We start from the raw sequence: 17,535 nt of genomic DNA on the forward strand, positions 1-17,535 counted from the left end.
GCTTGTCTTCCAGATTTCTTTTCTCTGGAGTCTAATGTCATTCCAGTTATGAATTAAAGGTAGATATAGCCAAAAATAATAATTAAAAATCAGATATTTTTTAATAAAGTATCTGAGATTTTTTTTCTTGTTTATCTTGAAAAGTTCCTTTATTCCAATATTTCCCTATAATCTAACATTTTTTCCAGATTAAATTATTGTGATTATACCATATGACTATGACAATTCTACCTATTAATTTTACAAAATGTCCCTAATATTTTCTTATGAAAATATTATATTTCATGTCATGCAAGAAAGGTATCTAGCAAAGAGGAGCTCTGATAAGCAACCCAAGATATATATCTAATTTTATATAGCTGAAATTGGGCAAAATAAACACTCCTCTTAGCATAGAGTTCAACATAATTTATTCTTCAGACACAAGCCATGTGCTAACTAGGTCAAAGCTTGATCACTGTGCTATCTCATGCTGGTCCTGGCTCACAGCTAACCATGGCTCTGTCTCCTAACCTGCACTGCTGGGATACACAACAGGTAATTTTCAAAAGCACTGCATTCATAATTTTGGCCAGCTCTCCAGGATGTGTGAAAAGAGGATATGAACAGTATATGCTGAATGTGTTACCTTAGGAGCCTGCTTTTAGTCTGTCTCCTACTGGTAAGGGGGCAAAGGCAACATTCTTGCCTACGCCTAAACCCTCCTCAATGTACATCATGTCATATTTCCAAGGCTCAGGCCTAAGTGCCCTCATTTGGTGGTAATATGAATCACTGCTAGCAAAGGATATCTTCCCCCACTTAGAAGAGTGTTTTATGTAATATCATGTCCATTTATTTTGCTGAAAATTTACTTTTAGCTTTGCTGGGACACGACTGGAGCAGGGTTGTTTGTAGTAATACAGAATCCCTGTCACATTTAAGAAGGCTTCAGTGGTTGCCTTTTTACAAGTCTGTGGATTTTGAAAATTTAAATTTACAAGTCTGAGTTATTTTCATCCCTTTTATTTTCCAAGTACAAGCTGAGTTTTCAAAACCTTGGATATGTTTTTTTTTTTTTTTTTTTATTTTTAATCAGCTACACCTAACCTATCCCAAGATGCGAGCTTTCTAATGCTTGTTCATTCTCATCTTATTACAGCAGAACCAATTTGTGTGTCACAAAAGTCACATCATGGACTGATCACTTCCAGTCTCCATGACAGCCACATTGCACAAAAAGCATTAATGTAGCACATTAAGGAAAAGAATTTGACCCATCTGTTCCTAAAGCTCTGCAGTGGTGGGTGGATATGTCACACCATTTCCTCACAATGTTTCTGATACTTCATATGCTTTACCTTTGTGCAGTTTAGGCCCATAAATTCTTGTTCTATTGAATGTGAATACAGAGAATACTTTCTATCTTTGCTTTGTTTCTGTTTGCTAATTTTTCATTCAGACTTTCCCTAGGTAGGCTGGAACAGGACAGCCTTTAAGGTCCCTTCCAGCCCAGGCCATTCTGTGATTCTACAATTGTATGATCTGTGCTCATTCTGATGTCATTAGATGCGATACCAACTTTTGAACAGGAATATGGTATTGTCCGGTTTTTTTATGTTAGTCTTGTTCTAATTTTCCCTGAAGAACTGTTATCTTAATTGTTTCAATTCCAATACATATTTACTTATTTCTGCTCCACTTAGAACCTTACTTTTTTTTTTCTTACTGAGCTCTTTTCTTTTTCATACAAATAATTTCTTGCTTGCCAAAACCTGAATTATAACTGTGTCCTGCAACAGCTTTGAGATCCCCCCACATTGCTGGCTGTCTATAAAACTAACACAACCTCTATTTCATTTAAAATGTCATGAATAATTGCACTGATGGGGATTGACCCCTGCAGGATTGCTCATTTCATCCCTCTGCTGAATTCCCATGTCCTGTTTCACCTGTTTCACTGTTGGCAACTCCTGTGAGTGTGGTTTTCTTAGACTGTATTTTGAGTGACAGTTTATGAAATCTTACAAATCTCGAGCTATATGATATGTACTGCTTTTCCCCACCATACAGAGCTTGCTATCTGGTGATGAATGATAATTATATTGTTATGACAAGCTTTGTTCCTGACAAATCTTAGTAGACTGCTATTCGTGTCTATATTTTCTTCTAGGTGCTTACAAGCAGAATGGTTGACTATTTTCTTCAGGATAGCCCCTGCTGTAAAAAAACTATAGATTTCTTTTATTTAAAAAAGAGAGAATATGGAATAGAAGGGAACACTGTAAAATTAAATTATAACAGTGACCAGATAGAAGAAGAGGAAAATATATGAGATTCGATAGGTTTAGGACATGTTTTTTTTGGTGGGACAGACGTCAAATGACTTCAGTGCTTTATTTCTGTGTCGTTGTTTTGTTTGTTTGTTTGGTTTGGTTTTTTTTTGTTTGTTTGTTTGTTTTGTTTTGTTTTTAATATCTCCTCCCTGTATCTCTGAAAGAACTCTGATCCAAAATACTGCCTGTACACAAAACTGCTCATTCCCAATTAATTAATTCATGTGAGCATTATGAGTGAAAGGATGTGCTGTTTCATCAGTCAATGCCAGTAGCTTGAGCAAGGATGGGAAATTGCTTAAACCTAGACACTCAATAGAAGACTGCCAGGATATTTAGAATTTATTTTCAGCTAGGGAACTAACACTTGCTCTGTCCACATACAATTTTTAAACAGGTAAAGGAGTGTTTCTAGTAGGAGTTCTGGGCATTGCTTGATTGCTTATAATGAGGAGTGACAAGCAAAAGTTGTTTTCACTCAAGGGACAGTGGAAGAAGAAAAGTAAAACAGTTTGGAAAAACCATGAGAGCTGAGAAAAAAGAAAGATGTTATGGAAGGGATTAAAGGGGAATCTGAATTATTTATTTCCATAATGATAAAGCTCATATATACTTCTCGCAGAGTTTTCATAATAGGTAAAGTCCATGCTGAAATATCCTGAAATGTTCAAAGTACATCTAGGGGGGGGTATCCCCTCTGAATTTTTTAAACGGATGCATAGATAATTTTCCCAAATACACAATGGTTCTTAAAGACAAAATCATTTTAATGAAGCTCAGGTCTGATGTTCCATTTCCTAAGAAAATGTGTCTCTGGTCTGATTTGTAAAATGTGGCTCCAAAATGGCTCCAATAGTCACCTAGAGAGGTGGAAAGAAATTGGCTTGCTTCGACAATGAGGTTTTCAGAGAACTGTCAGAACAAAGGAGTTCTTAGAATCTAAGCAGGATCCTTTCTTTATCCCTGAGCTTCCTAGATCTAGAAATAAGAAAAGCTATGGAATTATAAAGATACGTTTCTGAAAAGGAGCTTTTGCAGGAAAGACAATAAAAGATTGGTGGCCTCTCTTGGTATCAACAAGCTGTTTAGGAGATACAAGTGTCTCAGAGGGTAGGAATTAGCTGAACTTTGCAGCTGACTGCAACTGTAATATCTTCATGGCTGGGAAGTAAATTTAATGTTTGAGAAAATTAAAAGGGTTATAGTTACAAAGAACAAAGCGGGAAACAGGCAAATTTGCAAAACACAGAAAAATGTTTTTTCTATTTGAAAAATATTAAGAGAAAGGAATACAAGAGATTATGGCAGAGACAAAGAAACCTGTATCTTCATAGGATGCAGAGGAACTTCACAGTAAGCTGCTTCATAAGTGCATTATTCCCAGTATGTTAATCAGTGGTTTGTTATTTAGCAGCTGCTCCACATCTTGAACCATATTGTAAATTTCCCATATTTCACAGATACAAAATAGAACTTCTTTTCTGAAGTACACAGAGGAGACCAAGGATCACACAACTATGCTAGGATATAATGGGAATGAAAGATGCATTTGAGAGGCAAAGAATTGAAAACTGAATTTTATTACAGGTTGATGATATTCTCAATTGAATTCAATTCCTTAACAATAGATGCATTAAGATCCTCCTTGCATACAAGAATCAATTGAACAATCCTCCTGCTTTTGAGGTTTTGGAAACTTGTAAGTAAACAACAGAAGACTGCTAGAAATAAAAATTATCCCTTTGAATTCCCACTGCAAAGATATCAAAGGAGAAATGGGAGAGACATGCATTACTATAACTTGTCCTACGCAGTGAGAGACCAGGGCAGAAGAGATAGTTAGAGGTATTTAAGGCTACATTGCTAGAAGGAAGCCTTTGAAACTAAAGCCAAGGGGAACGGATTGGTTCAAAGCCCTTAATGTTCCTTATTTCAAGTTAGGCTTAACTTAGTATTGTACTCCTCTTGAGTTCACCAACTGATTGGATCTTGCTCTGTACAGATTTTACACATCATTTTATGATGGTCAATTCATACATAAAGAGGTATTCATAATGTGCTTTACGATATGGAATATTTTTTTTTTCTTTGAGTGTATGTAAGTATATTTTTACTAAATTCAGGGCATGGTAGTAAGCAGAGACTTAATAAACAAAGGTCTAAATGAGCAAGGAGCAGAGAAGATAAATTTAATCATATCAGCCAGATTGCTTGTACTTACAGTAAATGTCATAAAACAAGTCGGTAGCAAATAAAATGGTGGCAGACTTTTTTTGCATTTTCTGCAAATATTAAGCTGTATCTCAGCAGCACATAATATGAAATGTTACACTTTGAGGGTAGATATTTCAGGGTTTTGGTTTTTTTTTCCTTTTCCCTGCCAGAAGGCCTCACACACTGTGACAAGGCTGCAAACTTAGATAATATTTTATTACCAACCCTCAGTACTGTTTTAGCAGCTGAGTTGAAAGGGGAATCAATTTTGCCTCCTGCCAATCTGGGGTGAAGATATGAAAGATACGGATCCTGGTACAGGGACAAAGTACAATTAAAACACTTCTGTCAGTGCGGCATGTGACATACATAGCCTCTATCCAGAAAACAGTTGGTAAATTGACAAGCTAAACTGGTAGCCTCCCAAGACACATAAGCCCTTGTTATCACATTAAATGGGCTTTGTCAGTCGTGACTTTTGAATTTGTTGGATTGCTCCAGGTGGGTGTTAACATGAAGGAATATTAGAAATACTAAATTCCTGCAAGTTTCCTAAAAGATATGGATGTTTGAGATATGAAGAAAAATCTGGAGTGTGAGCACAGTTATGTTACTAGACTCCAGAGAATTCTTACAAAACCAGGATTCTATGAGTTTATCAGCCTCTTCAAAAGCTTTGATGAATGCTCATAACTTCAAAAAAGAGGAAATTCAATCATGATGCATATATTTAGGTGGAAATCAGATTTCATATATTTCACTGCTCACAGAGAAATTTGACAAGAGATGCCCTGTGACACAAAGAAAGATTATGGTGGGGTGTGGAAGACCATGTATGAACAAGCTTCTCAGCCATTTTTTTAAATTTCCCTAAGGTTTTCCCATGGCTGAAGGTTTGAAAAGTAATTGGTTTTATAGATTATTATGTATGACTGCATGCTTGACTCTCAAAGACTAATGGTCACTTGGAAAAAGTCTGTCAACTTCTACTCTCGCTGTATTTAAGCAGTATCACCAAAGAGAAGTTCAAGGTAACTGCATTTGAGCACAGTGGCTCCTCAAAGACAGAACTCTAAAATGGTGGTTCTTTGAAAATATTTTTCAGTGGACCACTGTTCAGCTGGTGGATTGCCTGGAGGTTTGTGTCCCATCAGCAACTGCATTGCCTTGAGCTTCTTTCAACAGTAGGTGGTTCTGTTCCTAAAATATTTCCTAAAATACTGCACTGGGCACTGTCAGAAAGAGGATATGTTGCAGAACAATGTACAGGAGGCTTCTTTTCTTCAGATTTAAACACCTAATGATAGGTCTATATCTGAATTATGGTTTTGAGCTCCATTATATCCAGGAAAATCTAGGGCTCGTCTCAGTTCCCACAGGTTTTGGGACATAACTGCAAGGCCACAACATGTCTCACAGATATTCTAAGATGCTTCATATCTCACCCACTACAGATGAGCTACTGAGCTGGGCCCCTGGTTGATGTAGTGAGTGGAGTGCAGAGAAGTCTTTTTCTTAGCTTACAGTAGACACTTGCATTTGGTCAGCAAATCCTCTTGCTCATCATTGACCTTACTAGGAGCTCAGCCATCTGGCTTACATGTGAGCAGTAAATGGACTGATTCAAACAGCATTTTATTTCTTAAGACACTGTAGAGAATGAGAGAGATCTACACACAGACATGACATGAGACCTACTGGAGAGTCTCCCTCTTTTGCAGTGCAGACATCTCTGCACAGACTCTGAGCTTCACTGCTGCCTTGCCTTCAGCTTCAGGCATCTGAATGGGGGGCTCATTTCAACCCCTTACATACATGTATCTGCATACATATATTTATACATAGCATATATTTATACAGAACACAGATCTCAATCAACTATATCAAGGGCCAAAACATTAACTGTTCCCTGAGAGGCTGCTCTAACCAGAAAGGATACTGGTTTGTTTATATTGTTCCTTAAATGCGTATAAATTTGTTAACTTGCTAAGCTAAACTGCATCGCCAAGTGTACAAATAATTTGCAACGGGGATTTCTAGACCTTAAAGACAAGACTACCTCAATCAAAAAGGTTCTGTTTGTTGAACCTCTCACTCTTAACAAATTCATACCACTGGCCTCAAGGCTGATTCTTAACCTGTTTTCACGCCCTGAAAGACTGTTAAAATCTTTACATGAAACTATCTTTGCAGTTGTCAGGAAGTGAAGGCAGGCAGGATGCCAGGCATGGAGGCTTGTGAAGATGACAGTACAGGACCACTGACTGTTGAAGGCAGGAACTTTGGACATCTTCTTTTTTAACTTGCATGCTGTCCCTATTCTGATTGTAAGTTTGGCTGAGTGCTGTAAAGAGGAGCTCAAAAAGCATGAAAAGAAGAGAAAAGCAATCAGCACAGAAAATATGAATTCTTGAAGAGAAATCTGACCTTTATCCAGACCTTATTTTTTAAATTAACTTTCAAAAGATTTGGAGTTTTTTTTTTTTTTTTTTTTAATAAAAGGTTTGATTCAATCTAGACTTACAAATATTTTTGGTAATCTTCACTCATCTCCTCATGGTAGGAAAGTACTTTCACTTCTAGCATGAGCTTAAAATAAGAAATGTGAAAATGTCAGCAAATAATGACAGAAAAGTACTTAATATTTCCAAATCTATATCTCTTAAAGTTTAGATGAAAGTTTGGTTCACCACTCATATTTAAAATAAATCTATATTTGTCATCACCAAAGTTTTCTGGATTTTTTCAAACTGCTAAACCAGAGGATTAGATTCATGGCTGGGAAAAGTCATCCTCAATAACATTACCTTCTGGGAATCTATCTATAAGGATACTGATAGTCAGAATTTTTCTTTATGCTGCCAATAAAAAAAAAGGCTCATGGTTTTGTACAGGTCAAGAAATTGTCATGTTTCCCCATATTTTGGGGAAACATTTCTTTTGCTATTGCTTTAGCCACGGAATATTATGATTTAGCATTTTTACAAGGTGATGGATGCATATTGTAGAACACATTTCCTACCTCAATATTGAAATTGCTAGGAGCTCTGTTTGATGGCATAGGCATACCAGCTTCTGGAGTATTTCTTTAGTAATTGTCACAGGTTTTTCTACTCATCCACCCACCTTAGCTCTGATACATATAAACACAGACAGTTTGGGTTTATTGCCAAGACATAATGACATTTATGTGCAGCTTTTTTTTTTTTTTCAACTTGAAAACAGCCAGCAACTTTCTAAAAACCTAAGAACAATACTTCTGTAAATTCTTATCTCCATCCTATATGTAATTAGTCAGCTCTGCTCCTATAGTGCACCTGTGCTACATGTTGTTTTCATGTGCCCAAATGGTTATATGAATGACTATGTGAATAGGCTGCTGTATCAATTTCATCCATAAAATGAAATATCCCCTACAGAGCCTCGCCCATTCATACGTCTACCAATATGTCAGAAAATTCTAACTAATCAGATGCCACTGGGAAAAAAATATTCAGCTACCCACTCAGGCAGCTAGCAGTGGAAAGAAACAACTTTTTGCCCTCACGTTCCACTTCAAAAATGTGTACTTCAAGCCCGACAAGGAATCTCTGCAACGCCTCCTCCATACTCATTACTAGCTAGACTGTCATTAATCACAACATTCAAAAAAGACATTTAGTTCATAAACGTCTGTGGGAGACATTTCCAAAATGATGCTTGAATCAGATGCTTCAAGCAAAAATGATGCTTGAATCTCAATAGACAAAGAATATCCCACATGAGATTGTGACTGGTATTTTGCAAAGTTACTGGAGAAGGATGTTTAGATTAGCAAACTACCAGGCATCATACAGTGCTCAATAAATCTTTCCTTCTGCCTCCTCCTGATCACTATAACTCCCAGTTCAGTTACTGGTGGAAAATGTTGAAGAACATTAAAAAAAAAATCAGGTTTAACATTTATGTAAAGTCCATTGCAGGCATGCTGGGCCTACAATCTGTGTACATTCCCTGGCCTTCTGCATCTGTCATCAGGTGGAAGTACAACCCTGACATAGCAGCTTTCCCACATATGCCATTGGTCTGTGTGGCAATGCAGGACTGGGAAAACTGATATCCCATGAGGCTTGGAAAGGAAACAATGGGCCAAAGCTTCCTAAATGCTCTGCACACATTAAGGGAGACTGAGACTGAAGCTGGGTTACAAGTGCAGCTTCAAAGAAGAGCACTGGCTTTATCTCATGACTCTGGGACTCCTCAAAGGGCAATTTCAAGAAGTCCAAAGATACTGAGAGACATTAAAAGAACAGAGTAGGTGACGTGGCCGCATGTAGGTAATCTCCTAGGAGATAGGAACTCTGTCAGGCCTGATAGGAGCTCTGTCAGAAGAGCAGCATCTATGCTGCCAGTATTTCAGGAATGGAAAATGACTCTGCAGGCTCTGTGCTACTTTCATACTGTTTCGTGACTTTTCACTTTTAGACTTTTCCTCTGTTTCTGGGAGTGCTGCCAGACTGAAGGCACTTTGCCTATGAAGCTGTCTAGCCTTGTTGTCCGTATTCCTTCCCAGTTAACTTAGGTGAGTGCCTGAACATCCACACAGAAGTCTGTTCCACTGGCCTAGAAACTATACTGTACAACATCCTTAACACTTTCTCACACAGGACCATTCCCCACCCTGGGTGCTCTCTTACAGTCTTTCATTCTCTCCAAAACTACATAGAGACACTGATAATAAAAAAACCCAACCAACCAACCAACCAACCAAAAAAAATCAAAAAACAAAAAGAAAACCCACAACCAAACAAACAGATTTTTAGACACATTTTGGCATAAGATCAGTCAGTGTTTTTCTCTGATGAGAATTGCATCAACAGATTCAAGTGAAAGACAACTTGCATTGTTGTCCTCCTCTTTTCTACCTCCTCTTTTCTATCTTCACACTCCAAATAATTATCATTTAGATGCGTCAAGATTTATAAAATACAACTTTAGCATTTGACAGTAAAACAATGCCTTTTCTCTCCCTACCTCCCAAGAAGTCCCACAATAACAAGCTTTTCTAGCAATCACCTGATAACTCTTCCTGTCCAAGAGTTCACAATGGCTGCTGGCACACTGAAAAGCATATAAATACCACAGCATTTCTGAATTCACACCTGGTTTTCGAGATATCAGAGCTGCCATCTTCTTGCATGTGAATTCTCACCTCACTCATCTCTTCCAGATGCCATTCCTTACAAAAGCACAAAACCACAGCTTGCTGTGGTTACCCCTGCCACAAAAATGTTCCTCTCCTCCCTTTCAGTTCTTTCCCTACAGATAAAGGCTAGAACATACCATACCTAAAGTCTACCATGACCAGAGAGAATACTAAAGAGGCCCCTACATACTGATGAACGGTTGCTCACAGTTTGTCTGAAGAGAAAATAGTGATGACCTAAATGCTGAATCTTTCAGTCCATCAGAAATGTCTGTATTTAAAGTTTCAGATGATTGGGGTTTTGTCTCTTCAAACAAGTATTTTTTTAACCAAATATTTTGACAACTGATCGAACATTACTTGCACCTTTGAGAAATTGCCAGGAAAATCCACGAAACCCAACAAAAAAAAAGTTGTATATGCCATGGACTTGCATTTTTAGAGGCCAACACATTGATAAGCTGAAGCCTGGCTTCCTGGCTTGACTTTGGCAGAGTAATTAGTGGAAGGGCTTTTACATAAAGTAGCTTATGATGTGACTTTACTGCTTGTCCTGGGAGAGCAAAAGGTCTCTGAGTGTTGCAGCATGTGGATATAGTTCATTTTCAGCTTCCTACTTCCAGCACTATGCTAGTGATTTCTACTTTTCTCTGCATGTGAGCCAACCACATATCACAGTGATCACATCCTTCCCTATCCCAAAGTTCTCCTTCCTCTAGTAATTCCCCTGTATTTGCAAATACCAGTCTGGCATTAGTTCAGTATTTCTTTAACGCATCTGCACATCTATTCCTAGAGTGTCCAGCCATTAAAAATACCCTCAAGTATCACAAGACTGACAGATAATAGTGAGCAGAAGGCATAAAAGCACTGTCATGTGCTTTTTTCTGCTAGTCAGACAATGCTGTAGACAATGCAGTAAGGTTTCCAAGCCCTAAAGCAAGTCTGTCAGCTAATGTAATGCTACATGGATTCAAGTCCAGTAACTGAGTTTTCAGCTTCTCTTATGTGATTTGCAGCATCCTTAGAAGGCAACTACAGCTCTGCTTCAGTTTTCCTGAGTATACACAAATATCCAGATGGTCAACCACCCAGCTAATGACCAGTGCCTGGGTTCCTTAAGCAGTAGAGCACACTACGATTCAGAAAAAGGTATTAACTTTTTATGCTGCCTAACCCCCAGCCCATCTGTGGATGCTGCATGCAATTTAACAAGACAAAAATGTTTTCTGCAGACACTAAATTTAAAAGAACAACTTTTTTTTTTCCTTCACTTAATTTGGCATTCAGCTATCCATCAGGGTAAGCAACAAGTGACTTGGCAGATAATTCAGGACATATGGCTTTGAAGAATGGTAATTTAAAAGTACTTGGACAAGTTTCCTCAACTCATTCACATTAATTTGTGCTATTCTCTTTTACTTGTGCTATAGCAGCTGGTACAGCTAAAAAAGTATAGAAAATATAATGAATGTAATGCAAGTGACAAAAAAAAAAAAAAAAAAAAAAAACCAGAAAAAAAAAAAAAAAAAAAACCAAAAAACCTTTTCCTGAGTTGGATTAATGTATAGTGCAAAAAAACTCACTCAAAAACTGGGAAACAGAAAGAGTTCAAAGACAATTCAGAACCATTAAACCTACACACCTCATCTGTAGTCACCAGGTGGCACCAGATGTATCCATATATTGGTAATTAGGTTAAAACCACTGCAACCATTGTCTTTGAAATGCTGAGCACATCATGTATGGCCTTTACGTAGAGCTCTGCAGCTGAAGGATCAATGGACCAGAGAGTTTAGATCTAACTTTAACAAGATCTGAACATTATTTTATAGTTTGAGGGTTTGGGGGGGGTTGGGGAAGGGGTTGGTTTGTTAGTTATATTGGGGTTTTGTTAGGGTTTTTTGTTATTGAAATGGGAGTTTTGTTTATTTTGGCTTGGTGGGGATTTTTTGTTTGGTTTTTCTTTTAGGAGAAAGTGGAAATTAAAGAAATTAGGGAAATTAACTTCTAATTTGGAGATGTTGGTTATAAAACTTTCCTAAAATTGCAAAAAACTGATTACTTTATCTATATGCATTGATTCGTGGTGGGAATTAACATATTGTTGCATTTTCCACCTTTTCTTTTGCAACACTTAAAATGTTTAAAGAATTTAATTTTGGAAGATAACCTTTTTTTTTAAAAAGATACATTTCAGCAGTCCTGAAGAATCATACCTTTCTGCTGGCACAAGAGGACATTTTCTTCTAGCTTTCTGACATTGACAATGATAACTTGAATTACATAAGAAATTCTATGCTTTAAAATTATTTCACTTTACAAATATAGCTACATTATTGTATGAGGTGAAGCTGAAATTAGTTACGCATCATACATAGGATGTAATCTCACGAATATAAAAAATTGTGAGACCTAATTAATTTACTTCTGAATCATATCAGTTTTTTTCCAGAATTTCAATGTTCATAACTTTTATGACTAATTTAATATTTGGGAAACTGTTTCTTGTGCTTGGAAGTATTTAGCAAGTTGTTTTTCTTTCATTATTGCCTTCTGGAGAAACATAACTTTTCATCAGGGATCAAAAAAAAGCAGCAAAAAAGGTGAAACCTCACTGAATCAATGGCAAAACTCTCACTAACTTCAAGGGGCCAGGATTTTACCACATGTGACCAGATTTATAGAAAGAAAGAAAACCAAACAGCCAAAGACATCATGTTATTAAAAGCACAGAGTCTGAAAATGAATCATTGTCTAAACAATATATTAAATATTTATAAATACCAGTAATCAAAGAGTAGAGTTGTAGTTTGAAACAGTTTCAAAGGAAACTTGAAGGGGAAAAAAAATCTGAAGGAAGAAAAAAGTATATAATAAAAGTATATAAAAGTATATAACTCTGAATATTCAGATTTTTTTATCTTTAGCAAACTGGGATGATTTTTCAGACAGAAGGTACTTTTTTATTATATTCATTACGACATCACTGCAAAAATGCCATTGGCATTTACATTCTCTTCAGCCTTCCATGTTCCTAAAAATGAACCAGTGTGATTATCAGTGCATTATTACACACAAGACACTCACAGAAACTTAATTGTTGTTAGGATCCCCAGTGCACAAAACAGAGAACACACATAAGCAACCAGTTCATTAAAAAGCCATTTTTGTAAGCACTGGCTTGCAAGCAGTGCTTGCACTGGCAGTGGGCAAACCTAGCCTTGTGCAGACACAGAAGGAGATGTTCCTGTTCAAATGATTCATGATTATTCTTCACACTTTACAGTAAGACCCCCAGCAAGTGCAACCAGGGAAACCAAGAAAGCGTAGGAGGAGCAGCACTCCTCTCACCAGGCACCAGTGGACTCTGGCACTGACACAACGTGCTTAAGCTTCAGCACAGAGAACTATCCTCTAGACTGGAGCAAAGCAGTTTGTAGATAATTTAACATGGTAGTATCCACACAAAAAGTAAGCCTATCTTTTGTCTGCTATAGCATGAAGCTCACCTAGTACAAGTTTTAGTGTTCATATTCAAACATTTTCATTACAGCAGCTGTGGCACAAAAGCAAAAGAAGTCCTGCAAATCTGAAGAACAGTCTAAAATTTAGGCAGCTATTGCAAGGTGAATTTGTAGGCTCCCAAAGCCGAAAAGTGGCTTATGGTGTCCTAAAAGAAGTAACTGATAAAGACAGCAGGAGAAGCTGTCTGGGGATCTCCATTTTTCTCCATTGCTAAGGGGAGCCCAGGGAGCCAGACCAGAGGTGAGACACACCTTTGGATGGCTACCATCAAATGGCATGAACTCTGCCCTGCAAATGGCAACTTCCACTATAGAGGCTGCATAATGGAGACACAGGTGTTTGAACTGGTTTCAGATGGGACTGTGCAGGGTCCTGGTACACTGCATTGAGAAATTCTTTTGCACAGTATTCTCATCTACACTGTCAGCTGAGGAATAATGAAATGAGACAAATATAATGCGAATATAGTTTTTTCACCTTCTCTGACATAAATCTGTTGTCATTTTACAGGAGCTCTGCTGTTGCTGTCTAGAAGAGAAGACAGTCACACATTTTTGGAAAGACCTAGTATATTTCTTTCTTTTCATAACAAAGAAGCATACAATTCATGCTATTTTATCAGCAAAAATTATACTTTTTCACCTATTATCTGCAATTCTATCCATGGCAAGTACATTATACTGTAATTAAAGTATATTGTATGCATTATCTGTAAAAGGGCTGTGATCATTTCAACATACTATTGAAATACATTAATAGAGTACCTATAGCACACAAAAGTTGAAAATTATAAAAATAGAATACAATACTATAACTACTTTTAAGGTTTTTCTTCCTAGCAAAGTCCTAGGAATATCAGAATTTATGGGCTATGTTATCCTGTCTTCACTATTTTCTTAAAATGAGAAAGACTTGCAAGAGGCTAGATACTTCCCATAGAAGTAGACAGACACGTCTCAAGGCAGTTCAGGCAAAAGCAGAGTAGGTATCAGATCAAGAATGAGACTATACGTAATGATTTTTTCTTTGAGAGGAGACAGGGAGAAAGGGAGGGGAGTTTGCACCTTTTTAGTTGTACTTCATAGGATGGACGACTACTTGAGACAGGACTGAAGTTCTGATCAACTGGGTCATGTCTACCACTTTTGCCTTCCTGAGTTGGAATATGATACATGTAGATATGACCTCTACATGGACGAGTTAAAACAGTCATTGACTTTTATGGGAGTTTCATAATTAATTCAAATGGAAAACATATTAACACTACTATTCTCTTTTGAATTATTTGTTTCTTTGAATGATTAAAGATTTCTACACATTATCTGCAGGAATAATGTTATCATTATGCAGAGGGGAGTTATGGGGAAAAAAAAAAAAAAAGTGAGACTTTTTACCAAGGCCTGTAGTGACAGGAAAAGAGGCAACAGTTTTAAACTGAAAGAGAATAGGTTTAGAATGGACAGAAGGAAGACATTTTTTACAATTAGGGTGGTGAGACCAAGGATCAGGTTGCCCAGAGAAGTTCTGGGTGTCCTACTCCTGGAAGTGTTCAAGGTCAGATTGGATGGGGCTTTGAGTAACCTTGTTTAAGGAAAGAGATCTCTGCCCATGGCAAGATATTGGAATTAGACATAAAGGTCCTTCTGACTCAAAACAGTTTTTGACTCCATGATGTATAAATATAGATGAGTACAATGCATGCAGCATCAAAGTAATCGATTTTCTGATTTTAGTACTGTGTGCAAGAATGATGGCTGGTTTTGTTTTTCTTTTTCTTACTCCCTTTGGACAATTCTTCTCTTTACATTAGACCAGACTACAAACTCAGGAAACCCTGCACGTACCTGCTTCTCTCCACTGGGCTTCTTGTGATTTAACAGCAGTTCCACAGCCCCAACCACCTCCTTCCGTATGGCATGCAACAGAGCGTCTCCCACGTACACGTTAAAACTTAGGAGCAGCTCAATGAGCTCAAGGTTCTCATTTTCAATTGCAATAAGGAGTGCAGTTCTTCCCAGGGGATCAATGCAGTTAATATTGATCTTGAAATAAATTTCTGCCTCCTCCAGAGCTTTCTTTACACTGGCATAATCTCCTTTCTCCACGGCATTCAGATAGGCTTTCTCTGAATGAGACAGTTCGGATTCTGCCCGCACAATGCGAAGAGGGATACGATCTCTGTAGGGAGCATTGACGCTTCTCTTGTAGTAGAACTGGGCCATATTTTATGCCATTCTAATACTTCGTCTCTGCAAGATAAAAATAAAGATAAAATCAATAGTTGAGCCTGGTGCACCAAATTAATATTTGCAATATGTAAGTATTTAAAACTCCTACTAAAAAGTGATGTTGAAATATGTACAAAATAATGATTGATAAACATTATGTCGATAATATGGATAAACATTTTGTTTATCAATAAAACACATAAGCAAAAATGAAAGTCAGAACACTGCTTACTTGTAACTTACCAAGTCAAAGTATTTCTGTCAAAATACCATTTGATTATATGCTTTTTTAAAATCCGTGGCAAACAAGAAATTATATGATACAACATAGTTTACCACCACAGGTGTAGCTCCGCTTCATCCTCAGTTTCTTCATTCAGTTCTGTAAAGACTTAAAGAGCACACTCACCTGTCTCAAACGTTGTAAAGTCCACAGAAAGACTTTGCCTTGGGAAATGAACAGAAGGCAGTGACAGGATGGTGACTACCCCAGGTCTGACAGAGGTGAGATCTGATTAGCATATCCTGGTCAGCACATCCAGACACAAAATTCCCACTGCCGCAAACTGTGTAGAGAGGCAACTCCTCATACATGTATCATTGGTCAAATGAGGATCACCCCAAGTTATGGGAAAGATGGCATCTGCAATCACCAAGGCCTCCCTCTACCCCTCAAATATCTCTGTTGTATCTTGATTGTGGATTGTAAGATAAACCACTACTGCAGGGATGTGAGACAAGTTAAAGGTAGTACTATTGTGCAAGTGTTGTCTCAGACCTAGAGGGAGGTTAACAAAACCTGGGGAGAAGAATGGATCATTCAAAATGGACATAAAGAATGTAGAATTTATGGGTCACAAGGAAAAGCAATTAAAAAGCTGTGCTGAAATCAGTTCTGAGTCAGTGGGTAAAATGCAATTCTGGTGGACAGATCATCTTGATATCCCACAACAAGCCATGTGTTGCTTGAGGATTGTGTGTGGACAACTGACTATAGCTTTTACATCTTCCTAGCTCTGCTCAAATACCCTGACTTATCTGTGGGCAGGAACAGACTGCACAGCTCAGTGGTGAGTTTCCCTACTAAGATATTGATTCAATCTCATATGCTATTAGAAAAGCATTCACATAAAATGTTTTTGCAACCAGAGCTTACTAACTTATAAATTAAAACTCAGAACTCAAAAGGAAAAAAAAAATCCATAGGAGAAAGATTTCCAAGGATTGGTGGATAAAAGTCACAGTCTTGATTCTGAACTACTCAGTTCTAAACTAGAATTAATACAGAAACATTGCAGCTGTAAAACAACTCTATAGTCTTACATATAGGAAAGTATATAATGTCTGTCCTTTTGTTCTGTATACTTTATTCAAGGACATTGAAAAAAAATCCTTCTAAAAATTATTTTCTCCTGGTTCTATCTTTCACCTGGGAAAAAAAGAAAAAAAATAAAAAAGGGGAAAGAGGCAAGAGAAAAAAACTGACATCAAAGAAAAAGGTGGACAAAAAATATTTCCCTCTGCTGCTCAGTTGGGGGTTAAACACCTTATTAGAGAAAGAACTGTAGCTTCTTGTAATTTTCTTAGCTGACAATGCAAGCTGCATTAACCCTCTGCCTTTTCCTCCACATTCTTCAATCATTTAAACAAAATCTCTATTGAGATTCTGTAGCAAGCTTTAATACATATTTTTATTATTGTGAAGTCTTCATTCATCAAAAAGAACCACTAAACACTGCGAGTAACATAGTAATTAATCTGCTCTCTCTTTCCTTAAGCAATGCAAAGAGAGATGTGTGCAAAGGTTGTTACTGAGTTATTTTGTTTTGCAGAGCAGATCAACATGGGTTGACACAGGCAGGAAAAGATAAAGAAGATAGATGAGAAAGAACTCTCCTCCACATCCATGTACAGGAGCTGAGGAATTGCAATCCTTTGCAAGATGTTTCCTAGTTCTCCCTACAGGAAGGTATCACTCTACAGTCTGGGCTACTAGAGGTTGCACAGTCTGTGGATTATGTTCTGTTAGTCTCACTCTAAGTAAAATAAATTTCATATCCATTGC

The 17,535-nt window shown here is 37.3% G+C and overlaps 1 protein-coding gene across 1 annotated transcript in view; it reads right to left on the reverse strand.

Moving 5' to 3' along the window:
- TRPC4 (transient receptor potential cation channel subfamily C member 4) overlaps nt 1-17,535 on the reverse strand; it is a 131,249-nt gene that overhangs the window by 66,001 nt on the left and 47,713 nt on the right. The window contains exon 2 of the mRNA XM_066313204.1: nt 15,087-15,491. Coding sequence (XP_066169301.1) covers nt 15,087-15,464 — 378 coding nt within the window. The 5' untranslated portion in view covers nt 15,465-15,491. The remainder of the gene's footprint in view (nt 1-15,086; nt 15,492-17,535) is intronic.

The sequence above is a fragment of the Sylvia atricapilla genome, chromosome 2 (genome assembly GCF_009819655.1).
Source record: "Sylvia atricapilla isolate bSylAtr1 chromosome 2, bSylAtr1.pri, whole genome shotgun sequence".
NCBI lineage: Eukaryota > Metazoa > Chordata > Aves > Passeriformes > Sylviidae > Sylvia > Sylvia atricapilla.